The 15,258-nt window shown below is 30.0% G+C and overlaps 3 protein-coding genes across 5 annotated transcripts in view; 1 reads left to right on the top strand and 2 right to left on the bottom strand.

Moving 5' to 3' along the window:
- LOC139089641 (lateral signaling target protein 2 homolog) overlaps positions 1-5,928 on the bottom strand; it is a 32,711-nt gene extending 26,783 nt beyond the window's left edge. The window contains exon 1 of one of the 2 annotated variants that reach the window (XM_070639220.1): positions 5,620-5,928. In XM_070639220.1, the coding sequence (XP_070495321.1) occupies positions 5,620-5,655 (36 nt within the window). In that variant the 5' untranslated portion in view covers positions 5,656-5,928. The remainder of the gene's footprint in view (positions 1-5,619) is intronic. The other variant, XM_070639221.1, reaches the window with a different exon arrangement.
- Positions 5,929-6,139: 211 nt separating this feature from the next.
- On the top strand, positions 6,140-7,530 carry LOC139089648 (zinc finger HIT domain-containing protein 2-like). The gene is made up of 4 exons (XM_070639230.1): positions 6,140-6,251; positions 6,309-6,420; positions 6,477-6,943; positions 7,003-7,530. Exons 1-4 carry the CDS (start codon positions 6,238-6,240, stop codon positions 7,505-7,507), a joined length of 1,098 nt encoding a protein of 365 aa, XP_070495331.1. The 5' UTR covers positions 6,140-6,237; the 3' UTR covers positions 7,508-7,530.
- A 2,704-nt stretch (positions 7,531-10,234) lies between these two features.
- LOC139089645 (neutrophil collagenase-like) lies at positions 10,235-13,215 on the bottom strand. 2 transcript variants are annotated; one of them, XM_070639227.1, is made up of 4 exons: positions 12,348-13,215; positions 11,161-11,282; positions 10,751-11,100; positions 10,235-10,655 (listed from the first exon to the last, which is right to left on the bottom strand). In XM_070639227.1, the coding sequence occupies exons 1-4, from the start codon at positions 12,432-12,434 to the stop codon at positions 10,396-10,398; spliced, it is 819 nt and encodes a 272-aa protein (XP_070495328.1). In that variant the 5' UTR covers positions 12,435-13,215; the 3' UTR covers positions 10,235-10,395. The 2 variants fall into 2 exon arrangements, with proteins under 2 accessions (XP_070495328.1, XP_070495329.1); XM_070639228.1 differs by lacking the exon at positions 12,348-13,215 and adding an exon at positions 11,388-11,460.
- Positions 13,216-15,258: the final 2,043 nt, after the last annotated feature.

Here is a 15,258-nt window from a genome sequence, read left to right as displayed (position 1 = left end):
ACAATATTTTAACACAATTTAATGTGAATAATTGCTTTATGATTCATGGATACGATGTCATAAGAGAGAAACAGAAATAAAAAAAGTTGGCAACATTGCAAATGAATTAATTTTTATAATGGGAAACACGTTCGATTGACTTAAAACATGAAAAATTCACAATCATGTCGACAAAGTACTTCCCGATTTACTACAATTTATTCTCATTTAAATAGACAAATTTTGTTTGATCTTCATCTCAGCTATTTTCTATTGAAAACTCTTCCTTTCATTGTTCCGGGGCCTGTCAATTTCGGACATTGATTTCAATTAGAAATTTATGTAATCGACAACTTAAAATCAGCGTTTTTAATGTTTTATAACTTTACAATCGATTTCTGGTACTGTAATTCTCATTTTTTAACTAGTTATTTTTTTTAGATAATTATATAAGCAGCATTGAGCATGGCTGAGTTTTTCTTATATCATCAGTTTTAGGTAAGGCTAGTTTTCAAGTCGATTCAATTGAGTATTTTAAGTAGACTGTGTGATTTCGAGTGTAAATCAGCTGATTTATGGATCTAGCATTAAATTGTAACTGAGTCTAATATACAGAATTAATATGGACATGATTCAGATAATCTTTGACATTGGGCGAGTAGCGAAGGAATATTTATGGATTTTTCAAGATATTAAGCAGAACACCTTCTTTAAGAATATTTTAATGCGCAAAATTTTATTCTTCAAGTCAAGAAGTAATAAAAGGATTTTCTTAGTTTTGAATTATGGCCCCTTACAGGCAAAAATAATGCTTTCATCGGTACTTAAAAGCTGCTTCTTTGTCTGATACGGAACGATTTTTTAAGATTTGAAATAAAACAAACTTTTGAGATTTGAAATAAAACCAAATTTGATGTTTATAGCATCTCAATATTATAGCAACTCAACATATTGCTCCTCACAACAGTCAACTGGTACCAATCCAACTCAAACCAGATCCAAGTGCCAATAACCTGTTAAACCTCATTCATACATAGTCATAATTTGTTACTTAGCAACTTTTAATACCCATAATAAATACATTAATTAACATTAATCTATCAAGTGCTATAAATCATACACTTTCGCGTACAGAATCCACAAAAGTTAAATTGTGATAATAAACAACACAGCCTTAATTATTATTCAGCTTATATAAAATTTTTGTATTCATCAAGCTTGTTCATTACTTCATATGCCGCTCATAATGTCACTGACAAATTGGGAAAATTTAATATGCATGTTAAATGATAACAAGTAAAATGAAGTTACGTCGATTAAATGTGCAATGGGTTATGCATTTTACTCAGTCTATGTCTGAAACAGCGCCAATCCATTTACTTCTCAATCAATCATGAATTTTTCATTCTCTTTGAGTAAATTTTTTTTTTATCTATAAAATAAATTAAAATCAAATTAAATTGAAAACTATAAGGAAATTATAGACCTTAACAATGCAGGTTCATGCAACAATTGTAAAAAAAAAAATTTAATTGAATTATGCAATTTACAATTACATTGCCGATCGTGCTCGTCATCAATTATGCAAAAAGAAATGTACTGTACAATAAATAAATGGAAATAAAAGATGAAACGATACTAACTAGGTATTGAGAACAATCGTTCCACAATTTCACGTTTGTGACTCATGGAAAGGCTTTTTAAGTTTTTCCACGAGGCGATTTTTTTATGCCATTATCATTATCGATAAATAACAAAATGAACGACCTTGCATTGAGAATATTTGATATTTGTACATTTAAAACTAAAGCACACAATGGAAGATATAGGAAGTAATATCATTCGATATGTCTCGCTCTGTTCTATTCGTAAGTAAGTAAGTATAGTTACATTATTATTTTTGCAATTACGATTCAATTATTATTTTCTATCGGGCTTTTTGAAGCATACATTGTAAGACGGTAATGTGATCACTTTGTCGGATCAAGCAGTTAAGTGACTTGCTGGTCAAATAGGTAAGGTAGTTTGCTCAAATTTGGTATGGCAACCGGATAGTCTTGGGTGTCAAACCCAGCCATATTCAAATTTGTCCGTTTTCGGAAGTTTTTATAGTTCTACTGCTTAATGTACGAGATCAAGCCGTGGTTGGGCCTCTGTACAATTTAATACAACGTAAGGATTAAGGAACGGATCAGGAATTTGAAGAGTATATCAATGCAACGTACCTAACCACAATTTGTATGTCGCGAATACACAAACCGAGTTAGTATGTCTAAAAACAACAAAAAAGCACCCGAATCCGTCTAGACTTTCCCTGGAGTCGAACCCTGAGTCATAAAGGTCTGTCAATCGACGCTCTAACCGTTTAAAGCTGTTCTACTTTCTTCGTCTTGCGCAGCAAATGCGCTTCGTCACTAATGACTACGTCTATACTAGCTTTATTTTCTTTTGTTTTTGTTTGTGCTGTGCTTTTAGATTTACAATTTACTGACGTCACAAAAGTAAGCAAGTAAATGAGCATGTGAGCCGAAATGAATAATAGCTGCAACTCCTGTAATGTTTCCTGTTGTGTTTCACATTTTATCGCACTTTTACTTAAAAATATAAAAAAATGTGCAAACGTGTCTAATGCTCACAATATGATTAAAAAATTATTTTAAACAGGAAAAAATCTATTGAATTTGATATAAAGATAGTAATATTAACTGAATAATAAATTAGATCTTTGTTGAATTCATAAAAAGCCATAAAAAAAACTACACACACAAATGTCTATCCATGAGAAATTTTTCAGCAACAATGCAAAAAATTACGTACGCAAATTTTTTATATCCAACAATAAAAAAAAATTTGAATTTTGTTCATTTTTTTGTGTCTAATTTAAGGCCGACATTGTAACTGTTGAGTTGACATTCACAAATGAAGACGTCTAAGCTGTTCCGATTGTCAGCACATTGTGACTCCATTCGATATACATTAAGTTAAGATGCATTCAAGGTCATTTATGATCATAAACTAGTTCAGAAAAAGGTCTTAGGTTATGAATGTGTGTCTTATTTGAGCATAGACATCCTTGAACTATTCAGAGTGTGTCTTTAACAAGATCTTGATACGTTACAGCTTAATTGAATTGATCTCAATCGTTTGAAAAGTTTGAAAAGATGCTGAAGGCAATGCTTTATTAATCTCGGATATTTTTGGTCTTGAAAGTTGTAATTTATCTATTATGTACGAAACAAAGGATACAAGCAGGGTTGCAAAACAGGGACATGTTAGAGGCAAAAAACCGTACAATTTACTGATAATTTGTATGGTTCAGAGGCACCTTGACAGATGAACAACACTTACAATTGTAGGAAAAAAAACCTTAAATTATCAAGAATTTGTACTTGTTTTTGTCTGTCATTGCCTGTTTTGCATGGTTTTTGTAACAAAAACCATATAAATTATCAAGAATTTGTACGGTTTTTGACTGTCACAGGCGCCTGTTTTGCAATTCTGGTATTATTATTGTAAGGAAAACAATACAAATTGGTAAGAAATTGTACGGTTCTTGCATGTGACACGTGCCTGTTTTGTAACCAGAGTTGTCACCTATCGATTTGCTATAAATGGCAAAAATCTATCACAGTCATTGCCTATAGGCACCTACCCAAAGGCACCTATCTGACAACTCTGATTGTAGCTCAAGTGTGATTCGGTCCAAACTAGATTTGAAACTGTTGATGTTAAATATTAAGACTCATATTTTAAGAGTTATTACAAATTAACACAATTTACTATAATTTAACCTAATTATAGTCAAAAATTGCGTTTTTATATTCAACAGCCAAAAATATATAGAAACTCTTGTCTGACGTGTTGAATGTGATAATTTGACTTTCGTTTGTTGGTAGACATGTGATCATATAGACACATGATGTGTAATACAATTGATGTTGTGGCAAAACTCCTTATTTTTTTATATCTTGTGTCTTTTGCCCTAAAATGAACATTTTAATGCAGTCATCAACAAAAAGAAATTGAACGTGGGAATCTAAACCGCTATAAATTTCCATGAATGGGATCTCCACTTTTTCTTGCATTTAACAAAAAATCGTGCAGAAAAAATATAAAATCTCATTGCTGACTTAAGTATCTTTCTCAGAAACTTTTTCCTTCCTTAAAGCAACTTGAGGCAAAATTCTTTTGTGTTTTTAAAAAAAAGCTTCAATAGGCACTCGAAAATCAAGTGAATTTTTTGTTGTGTGATAAGAGAAAAGTACGGATAACATTTATTGTATTTGTTACGAAAATTATATATACAATAAAATTGTTAATAGAGTTCTGAAAAATTGTTTATGAAATAAACACGAGTTTGTATATAAACACAATTCGCAATTGATAAGAAGCAGACAAATAAAATTGCGATAATAAACGATGGATGGATGAGAAAGCAGAGAAGAAATGACTCTGACTCAATTTTGATGATTGGTCATTCTGTATTACTTTATTTTGATGCTTACATAAAAATGTGTCATAATATTATTGTCATTTTATCATACTGAACATTTGACCTAAAATTAGGTTTTCATGGCAGGAGATAGAAATGTGAAGCATAAAGAATAATTTGACTTAAATTTTACTGCATTTTTCGAACTTAAAATTTTAACGGATTTTTCAGATTTAAAATTCAACGAACTTTTCAGATTTAAAATTCAACGGAAATATCAGAACTAAATTCCAACGAGCTTCTCAAATTTAAATTCCAACGAACTTTTCAGTTTTAAATTTCAACGAACTTTTCAGATTTAAATTGTGCTATAAAAAATTCAAATCCGAAATTACCGTGCATTTCTCATCAAATTAATCACAACTTCCAAGATCATTCTAATTAACCTATAAAATTGTGTCTAATACAATGCAAAAACTGATTGATAAGCACTTGCAAATATCTGTTTACATTTAAATTCAGCCTGTACTTTTAAGCGCAATGAGAAAAATTCACAGAAACATTAATTTATTCTCGTCCCTCTTTCCATAATTAGACTGAGATTTATTTAAAATGCTCTAGTGGATATGATGTAACGCCTTCATTTTCTATTTATATGAGATTGGTTTAATTATAGCCTGGAGATAATGAAGAGAAGAAAAAAAATGCTTCACATTGTCACCAACATCATATTCATCATCATCTGTTGTTTTGACCTGTTTGCTTACTGTATTAGCACAGTCGTAATTATTCGCATAGGACTTATCACATGCCATAAATAATTTAATTTTAATACAGAAAATCTCGACATCAGTGAGACAGAACAAAAAAAACACAGAAAATTACGGAATCGTGAGAATAAATTAACATTTGTCTGTGCCTGAAATTGCTTTTTTCTAATTGGAATTCATCGAAAAGTCACGTCGTCTTATTCGCACAATAGATCCAGTAATTCAACAACACTGTATTTTTAGATAAGAATTATGAAATTCTGTATTATCGAAATGTATTTAATTTGAATGAACTGGAACTTTACAGAACGACTGTGTGTACCCAATGAAAAGGAAAACAATGAAATACTAAATGAGTACTTGTTCTACTTATTTTTTATCATACGTGATTCTTTCTTGGATCTTTTAACACAAAAATTTCTATAATTAAAGACTCACCTTTGGTTTATTAAGCCATTTTCGTAACGAATCCATAGCTAATTTGAATATTTAATTAATTTAGGTATACACTTTTATGCTTATTTCTTCTTTTTTTCACTCTTTTTAAATTTTCTCAAGTTTTTCTTTGACTTTTTTTTTAACTTGCAAAATTTAATTTTTTTTTTCGTCACTTTAGTGCTTAATTTCACATTAAAATTATCACGATAACCACATATTCACTATTTGATATATTGTATGTGTTGCGAACATTTAATTAAACAGCAATTTCACGTTTGCTGTGCACAATTCACGATTTAAAATAAGTCTGATCGAATTTTAAAATAAAACTAAGAGAATCACAATGCAGGGCGTAGGATTTGCAGTTCGTGTAAAATGGGATTACTGGATCTTATTTATTTTGTGATTTGTTCCTCAATTCTTAACTTTTTTGGTACAGTCTACAATGATTCACAATGATTACTATGATATCATGCAAATAAATTAAATTCCTCAGCTTGTTATGGTCCAATTCAGTTAGTATAAAAAATCTTGTTGCTAATATGGATTATCCGGCAGATGCTATAAAAAATATTTCTGTCCCCTTGATTTTATATTGTTTACAAATTTGCTATAAAAATGGAATGCGAACTGTAAGTCCTTAAAAAATAATAAATTCACTTTAATTAACAATCTTCTCATTATTTTAGCTGTAAAACTCGTGAATTTAAATACTCATGTCCACGATGTAACATCAAATACTGCTCATTAGACTGCTACAAGTCTGAAAATCACAGTCAATGTTCGGAAGCATTTTATAAGGTAAATAATTCTAATCGTTTAGATCCAGCAAAGCTTACTTCAATTTATACTTCCAGGAATGTGTAGTAAATGAGCTCAAAAATCGACCAGATGATCCAGAGGATAAGAAAAGAGTGATGGAAATGCTTCAAAGGATAGAAAATGAGGATGACGAGGAAGATTTTGAGGATATTGACTCTGATGACAGCTTTGAAGGCGATATAGGTGATCGTTTAGATGGAATTGACTTAAACAATGCAGACGCAATTTGGGAGAAGCTAACAAAAGATGAAAAGGAGGAATTTAAAAGTATTGTGTATAATGGAGAGATTGAAAAATTTGTTGAACCTGTTGATCCGTGGTGGAAGCAGAAATTAGATGTTAAGCCAGTCGTTGACATAGAAGAAAATGATAAGGAACTAAAGGAAATTATTGAAAAATGTCCAAAAGTTCTGGACAATATCAAAGACTTTTCAAAAATATCGACAAAGAAACCAGCACAATGCATAACATACAATATCGCAAATATTATAGGAACTTACTGGTAAGCATGTTCATATATAAGCAACATCCAATAAGAAATAATAAGAACTTTCATTTCAGTTACATCTATCGATTTTATAACGCCGATCATAATAGTTATGAGCTGGAAGCAACAAACAATTTCATCAGCATTTGTGATAATCTTAAAGCCAATGTCAATTTTGAGAGCATCACTATGGCTGTCGATTCTTTAATACTAAACTGTCATAATTCTAATTTGTTTGCTGATATTAATTCCAAAAATGCTTTAATTGAAGACATTCAAAATATATTTGATGGACCGACAGCAAATTCCAATCAATATCTATTGTCAGCACTTAGTGACACAATTAATCTCTTTGAGCATGCACGACTGAAGTATAAGCAAGTCAAATCAAGACGGAAATCTAATAAGAACTCAAATACATTTTCATCAGAATTTCCTGCAAATATTGAGAACAGCCAGAACTATCCAGAGTTAGTGAATTCAACACACTTTACTGGATGTGTTAAAAAATTAGAATTTTATTTATCATTTCTTAAATATTGTTATAATTCATCCGAATGGAAGCTTGAAATTGTATGATGTAAAGGAATAAAAAATCTGATCCATAGAATAAGTTTGTGAATTCATTCATACCTTTTTGAATATTTAACTGCATGAAATATAAAATGAAGATGACAATGCAATTCTACATCGCTTTGTGGACGTCAAGACATAAGGATGTTAAATTTTAAGAATTTTATGACACTAAATGTCATTATGCAAATCATATGATCTCATCCTCAAAGTGTTATGGATTATTTTTTTTTAAATTTCTGGATATTAACGTGCTCGTCCACAGAATACCTTAAAACAGATTTAATACAATCACAAATATGTATTTTGAATGTGTTTGAGGGCGTTTGAGTGTATTAAGAGAGGTAAATGTGGATGAAAAGAGATCGAGAAACAGTTTGCGAGAGAATATCTCATCGGTTGTACGATGTGAAAAGAAGAAAATCCTCGACAACATGTGATAAAGAAAACAATACATTTCCTCACAGGGCAAAGTGTTTTTCCTCTTACATTTCCATTCATACATGTGGTGGATATCAATACATGCGATCATATTTCGGTGAATCAAAATTTATTATAAAGAAGAAGAAAATCTTTATGCATTCACGAATATTGCTGCGTCGCAGTAGTAAAGGTAATACACGAACTTGTGAAATTCAAATTTCTCGATATTGATGATGATAAAAATTATTCAAAAGTTTCAAACTCATGCTACAATGTGTATTATTGCTGATTAAAAGGAACCAATTTCTGTAGGAAAATGGATCTGAAATCAAAAAATTATTCTTTTTTGCATGCTTTTGTCTATGTCGCGACAATCACTTACTTATTTCGCTGGCTGTACAGATCAAGTGTGATCCATGGCCTCCCTCTATCGCTGGCTACCGCTTGCCATTTACCAATTCCAAGTGTTACACTATCTTTATCGACAGCTTCTTTCCATGGGTTCTGTGGCGCAATCTCTTAACAAATGATTTTGCAAAGAAAAAATTTCGCCTAACGTAAACAAAATTTTTTTTCGGGCAATGACTGTTTATTATGTCTGTCTCTCATTCGCACAATTATATGCGTATGCATACAGAATACAATAAAGTCAAGGTTGCGAAAGTAAACGAGATTTTCGTTACCAAAAAACGTGTCAGTGATGATCGTTTCTGAGAATTTATTGATGCTGTCTAGAAGTATGAATTTTGTATCCAGCCAATAAATGATCGATGAAGAAGGAAATAGAAAATGTTTTCCAACTTAAAATCGAGTATGCATCGACACTCATTTGTTGCTAAGCAACTTTGATCTAGACTTGGCATAGCAACAGTGAATATTTTTAAAGTAAGGTATAAGAAGACTTCGATGTTTGTTTAAACCTTCATTGATTAATTTGATTATAACTAAATTAGCTTTGTAAATGAACATACATGTAATAGATACAAAATTGGTAATTATGTATGGATGTTCAAATATTATTGACCATTTATGGACTAAAAATAATGAAAACAGTTATTCTTTTACAAATTTCAAAATTTATTTAATGACTTCTTTATGCATTTTCTTATATTTATTTTAAAAATTTGTCTAATAGATTCTCATATTCACATCATATTTTCAATTTGGGTGATTCTATAATTGATTTAGGAATTTACCTAATAATTAAAGTAAAGCATCTTCACACAATAAAAAATAATATTTCATTCGACCGGGGCAAGTCAATTTTTAACAAAATTGAGTTTTTAGCAATTATTATTCAATTTTTTTTAAGTTGAATTAAATTAAATAGAAATGAATTTTATAGGAATGTTTTTATGTTTATTAAATGCAACAAATCGACTTTTTAAACTAAAAACGTAACAAAATCTCGACCCAAAATCTTCTCATCTTAAATATAAATCAGTATCAAAAAATTTGAATTTTTTGTAAACACTAACACTATGAAAGAAAATTTGTAAAATTTTAAATGAGTTTTGTTAGTACAGAAGCATTTTAAATGCTGTATTATATTCTAATCTAGCTAAAGCTCAAAAATAATGTATCTTTTTATATTTGTTTGAAAATTTTTGAATGTAATTTTACAATATTTTCAAATGTTATTGTTTACATTACTATACGAAAATACGTATGGTCGAGTGTACTTTGTATGAACACATCTATATGTCGAGCAAATCCGCAGAAAACACGAACTGACAACAGGTTATTTTTTGTGAAATTCGAAAAATTCGTTAAAGTTGACACCAAAAACTAATTTGAGACGTTTATAGATTGAATTTCTCATTCAAAAAATAATTTTCATTCATCATCAAATCAACATAATTCAATTTTTAGGCAATAAAATGATTCTTAAATCATAAATTAATTAAAATTAAATTTGAAATGATTCCAAGGAATTTTCGTGAATGTTGTATTTGCAACAAATCGATTTTGCAACTAAATTGAACAAAATCTTGACCCAATTTTTCTCATCTTAAATTACTTAATCAGTATGAAAATTTTTGATATTTTTAGAAATGTAAAATTAAGCCTGTACCGTCTAGAAAGCAAATTAAGCATTTTTTTGAATTTTGTAGTACAGAAATTTTTGCTGTGCAGGATTCTAATTAGCTAAAAAATCAAATAATGTATCTCTTTAATATGGTTTTTGCAAAATTTTTGTTTATTTGTTGTTATTTTACTTCATTTGATACAAAATATTATCTGTGCTACATTAATAGAAAATACGTATGAAAAACCAAAATTTTGTACTTTGTATGAACACATCTATATATCTTGATCAGCAAATAACGTAGAAATTGTCGAAAATCCTTCCCCATTCCAGAGTAGTTGATCCATTTCTACGCCATCTGCTTTCCGGGCACTTTGCTTATTCCTTTCCCATTTTTTGTTTATTTTTCACGTGCCAAAATTTGCCAAGATTAGCAAAGATTTCATAAATAAATTAATAAAACAATTTTAAGAACAACATATAATTTCCAAGATGCATTTTGTGAAACGGCACTGTTAGGTTCAATTCGTTTAATGTAGTCCCCAGTATCATCGCTTTCTACTGAAGTCTCTTTCCTTTTTGATTCATCTTGATTTCTGTATATTTCTTCTAATGTACGATTGTCAACGACAGGCAATTCAGGTTTAGGTTTAGAATAGCGATCATACATTATAGAGTTTGGATCACTGGAATCTTCTAAGCCTGTACAATTAAAATGATTAAAGAAGAATCAAATTAAAGTTGTTAAATGAAGGATTGACTCCAAATCATCCTTATTCTAAATCAATCAACCTTACCTAAGCTGTGTCCAATTTGATGTTGAATAACAGCAAAAAAACTGACATTTTCAATGCAGTTGGAATTAAGATCAAAACACCACATGATTTTGCTGTCCAGATGGATGTCACCTCCAAGACCGGAACCAGGGGCAAAGCTGTGACCTATTATCCGATGACCAAATGTATAAGGATCAATTTCTGGATGGCTCCGATTGACAAATGAAACCAAAATATCAACAGGACCTTCTTTTACTTCTGTAAATTTGAAACCAGTTTCTTTTTCAAAAGTGTCAAAGCCTTTTCTTGTTATTTTAAGGATGTTTTCTATTTGCTGATCATCATATGACTTCATGCTTTCGGGATTTACCCTAGCAGGTTTAATGTTGTGATTACTTATCAGTAAATGTGGATATTTAAATATAACATACCTATACGTTAGATCCTTGGTCGTCCATTTTTGTGCCATCGGAGCTCCTTTGCTGCTTATGCTGTCAGGATATTCATGAAGTATCTTTTCATTTATATAATCAAATTTAAGTACGATGTTTTCCTGTTTTAAAAATAAAAAGAGACATGTTAATGTATGAGTCTGAGGGAGCATGAGAGCATTGTTATATTAAGGAAGTTTAACATTGAGCAATTCAAAAGTATTTACATCAAAACACGAAACAAGAAAATTCGGAGAAAATAGAACATTCAACATCTTAGAAAATGATTCATTCCCTGATTCATTTTCCTTTTTCGCGTGACAAAAAAGCTCAGAGCATTAAAGGCTTTGCTTAAACACTTTTATAAACATTAAATAGAAGCCGCCTCCATGTGGATGCGCTATATATTTCAATCAATTCCGAAAAATCTATAACAATTTGAGGAATTTTGTTCAAAGATGGGAATGAGATCACGTAGACATATTCCTGCATAATTGTCAATTTCGTTCTAATTCTTCTCGGAAAAAGGAATATTTCATAAATAAAATCACAGTCTAGTCAAAATTTGATAGAAAAAGATTTTCCAATTTTGGGAAAAATTATCTTGTCAAGTTCAAGATCACAGCATGTGTATAACATCTATAACAGTCAAGGTATAACATCTATATCAAATTCGCGGAACACCTTATTATGTCTTGATCGAAACCGTGCATTTCATTTCCGGAAACGAATGTGCCGCGGTACATAGGATGCTCACTATGCTTATCTATCTGTGTAGAATCGAAAGATTTCAATTGGCGTAAATATGTATGATTCATATTATTGAACCATATTATAAAAAGTTTCCTTTATTTTCATTTCAACGTGCTGACCAGCATGGCTTTTTCTGAATGTTCCGTACACGTAATTTTGGGATTCAAGATGCAGTTGTTTAGTGATTTAATAAAATGTCATTATTCGTCACTTTATAAATATTTGTGACAATCACTCAATTATAATGCATTTAATTACTGATTGTAACTATTATAAGCATATAAATCAATTCTTTTCTATTAAATTCACCAGCATGGACATTTTATATTTAATTTTAATTGAATAATATTTGAGATTTCCAAGGAAGTCTACCGGAAGTTATTAGCTATAAATTATGTCACTCGAATCACATATCACTACACTATAATACTTGCCTGATTATTATTGATCAATGGTTTACCATCAGTTCTAATTGTCAGAATATTGAACCATAAAATTATATTTCCAAATGATAATTTCATCCTTACTAATCAAATAATAGAAGAAAACTGAACCACTTGCGCTTCAAGCAAAAGATATAAGTGAACTGAGAGCGAGAGGAAAAGAGAATATTCACCAGATTTCTCTCACATGCCGGCGATCGCATACCGTTCGTAACTGGCATAAAAACATTTTTGCAAGTCACTTACGTAACTTACTTTTGTATTTTAGTTGAATCATGTCTAATATATTAAGATATTAACTAGCTGTGCCACTCGGGTTGATTGTATTAAGAAATATGAGCATAGAAATCTATTAATATATCATCAATCTTACGTGTTATCTCTCGTACGCACAATTTTTTTTTCTCGCGCGGCCAAGTGCTTCTCTTCCTATATGTATTTACATGTATAAATTTGGTCAGTATGATCATATGGAATGTCGGTGGACTTTATTCTACTGTTTACAAAATAAAACTTTCTTGTTTACGAGAAAAACTTTATTCATTCAGCACAACGTGTTTGGTATGTCATCGCAGTGTCACAGTATTAACAGTAAGACACGAAATTGTGTAATTCAAAAATGCGATTCCCTGTTTGTGGGGATAATTCTTCTTATTTTTTTGTCTTATTAATTACGGGAGATTTATAGTGAATTGAGTCATGTAGATAAGTCAAATACCTTCAAATAATGCGTATAACGCGACTAGCTCAAATTTGTATTTGGTTTTGTGAGAAAAAACAACTTCGGCTAACGTAAACAAAACTCATATCGGGCAATAACTTTATTTTATTATGATTCTCTTTCTTGAATTCTAGAATCACATGCATGGTATTAGCTTTATTTATCAGAACCATCTTCATTTGAGTCGCTCGGGAATATTCTGTATATAACAAATAGTCAATGAACAAACAAAAAACGAATTAAACGATAAGTAAGATAAGTGAGACGGTAAGTAAAGTAACGAGTAATGCAGAAGTAACACAATATTCGGTCTCACAAATCTGATATGTAGTAAAGATGAATGAATGAAAAAAAATGAATGAATGAATAAATTAAATCTACAAACTTTATTTTTCTTTTTATTGCTTTTGTAAATGCTAAATTTGTTGCATCATGGTAATCAGCCTGAGTTGTTTTCTTATCATTATATTCAGAGTGTGGCCGTCTCAAACCTGAGTTTTTCGACATTAGATTGTCGAAAAAGTCAAACATTTCGAGCTTAACTTACTTTGAATTAAAAATTTCCGTTACGAAGAAAAGTAAAAGTAACGGTCAAAAAAAAATTTGAATTTTAACGACATATTTTTTTTTTTTTGAAAAACATTAACGGTCGTTTGTGAAACAGCCACACTCTGATTATATTCAAAAATTATTAATTAGAATATAGAGTATATGATAATTTGTATACCACTTGGCGGTCTTGAATTATTTGTGCCTTGAAAAAAAGACCCTTCTTTTATAAAACCAAATATTCATGTGCCCTTTTAATAACCATATTTAAAGATTTTGCAATTTGGCAAGAATGAATTAAACTAACTATAGCCATAACCAGAGTTGGAAAACAGGCACCTGTCACAGGCAAAAACTGTACAATTCATAACACTCTGGGACTAAATCAAAGTAATTATCAGAAACATGCAATAGATCTTTATTTTATGAATAAATTAACTTTAATTAATTATTCGGGTTTTTATAAAAGGAAATTAGATTCTTTAGTAACTAATACTATCACAATTTTCTATTGTTCTCCGTGTAAAATACTAATGATGGTGTTAGTGATTTTTCAAAAATTGACAGTTAAATTTTCGTTTAACCGCATCAATATTTATAAATATGTTCATGCAGACAAACTTTAGAAGAAATTATTCCTTATGAGATTAAGTCTTTTATAAAGTATCAGTACCGAGAGTATCAGTACTAGGGGTCCGAATGACGGATATCCGTACCGTCCGTTACCGGTAATTACCGGAAATATCCATTACCGTTACCGTTCATTTATATGGATTATCCATCGGTAACAGATTTTTAACGAATTTTTCAAAAATTAAAATATTAAGACCGCAGTTTATTTTTTTGTTTAGGGTAAAAACTTTATTTTTAGACATTTTTCATTTTTGAAAACTTTTAATGTGGATATTTTTAATTTTTTAGACTTGTCAATTCCAAGATATATATGGTTAAATCTACAGATAAAGTGCACTGAAATTTTTCGATACAAAAATTTTTAACAGTGTAAACAATTTTTTAAGTTCTTTTTTCTCTAAATATGTTTGCTTAAAGTATATCGTGACCAGGAATTTCGATTAAGATTTTAATTACTATTGTGTTGCTCACATTATTCAAAGACAAAAGTGTCTAGTTCCTTTTAAAATCGAAATTAAATTTTGTAAACAAACGAAAATTGTTTTGCAATAATGAGTTGAAATATTAACCGAGAAACGCTATTTTTCATTAAATTCTGATTAACTAGACATGTTTAATAAGCATAATGAGCATAAAAATGAAGCATATAACAGCGGAAATTGACAAAATGAGTTTTATGTAGTCAAACATTTGTCTAAATTTGGAAAACTGAAAATGAAAAAAAGGGTAATTTTTTTCTATTAACCGAGAAACATTTTTAAATTGAAATAACTCTTTAACTAAAGCTTGAAATTGGCTGATTACTAGTTAAAATGATAGATACTATATTTCAATTTATGTTAAATATCAAAATGCATATGTAAAGCACTTAATTTTGAAAAATTTTGGGAAAAAGAAAATCAAGTCGAAAAAGTCTTCGGTAGATTTGACCTTATGGATGTTTTAAAACTCTTCTATACAAGCCATCCTTTAAAAACGATTATATATGACTTTTTTTAA

This window comes from Chironomus tepperi, unplaced genomic scaffold (assembly GCF_022539635.2).
Source record: "Chironomus tepperi strain 1889 unplaced genomic scaffold, CSIRO-AGI_Ctep_v1 contig_188, whole genome shotgun sequence".
NCBI lineage: Eukaryota > Metazoa > Arthropoda > Insecta > Diptera > Chironomidae > Chironomus > Chironomus tepperi.
This window is presented reverse-complemented; position numbering and strand designations above follow the sequence as displayed.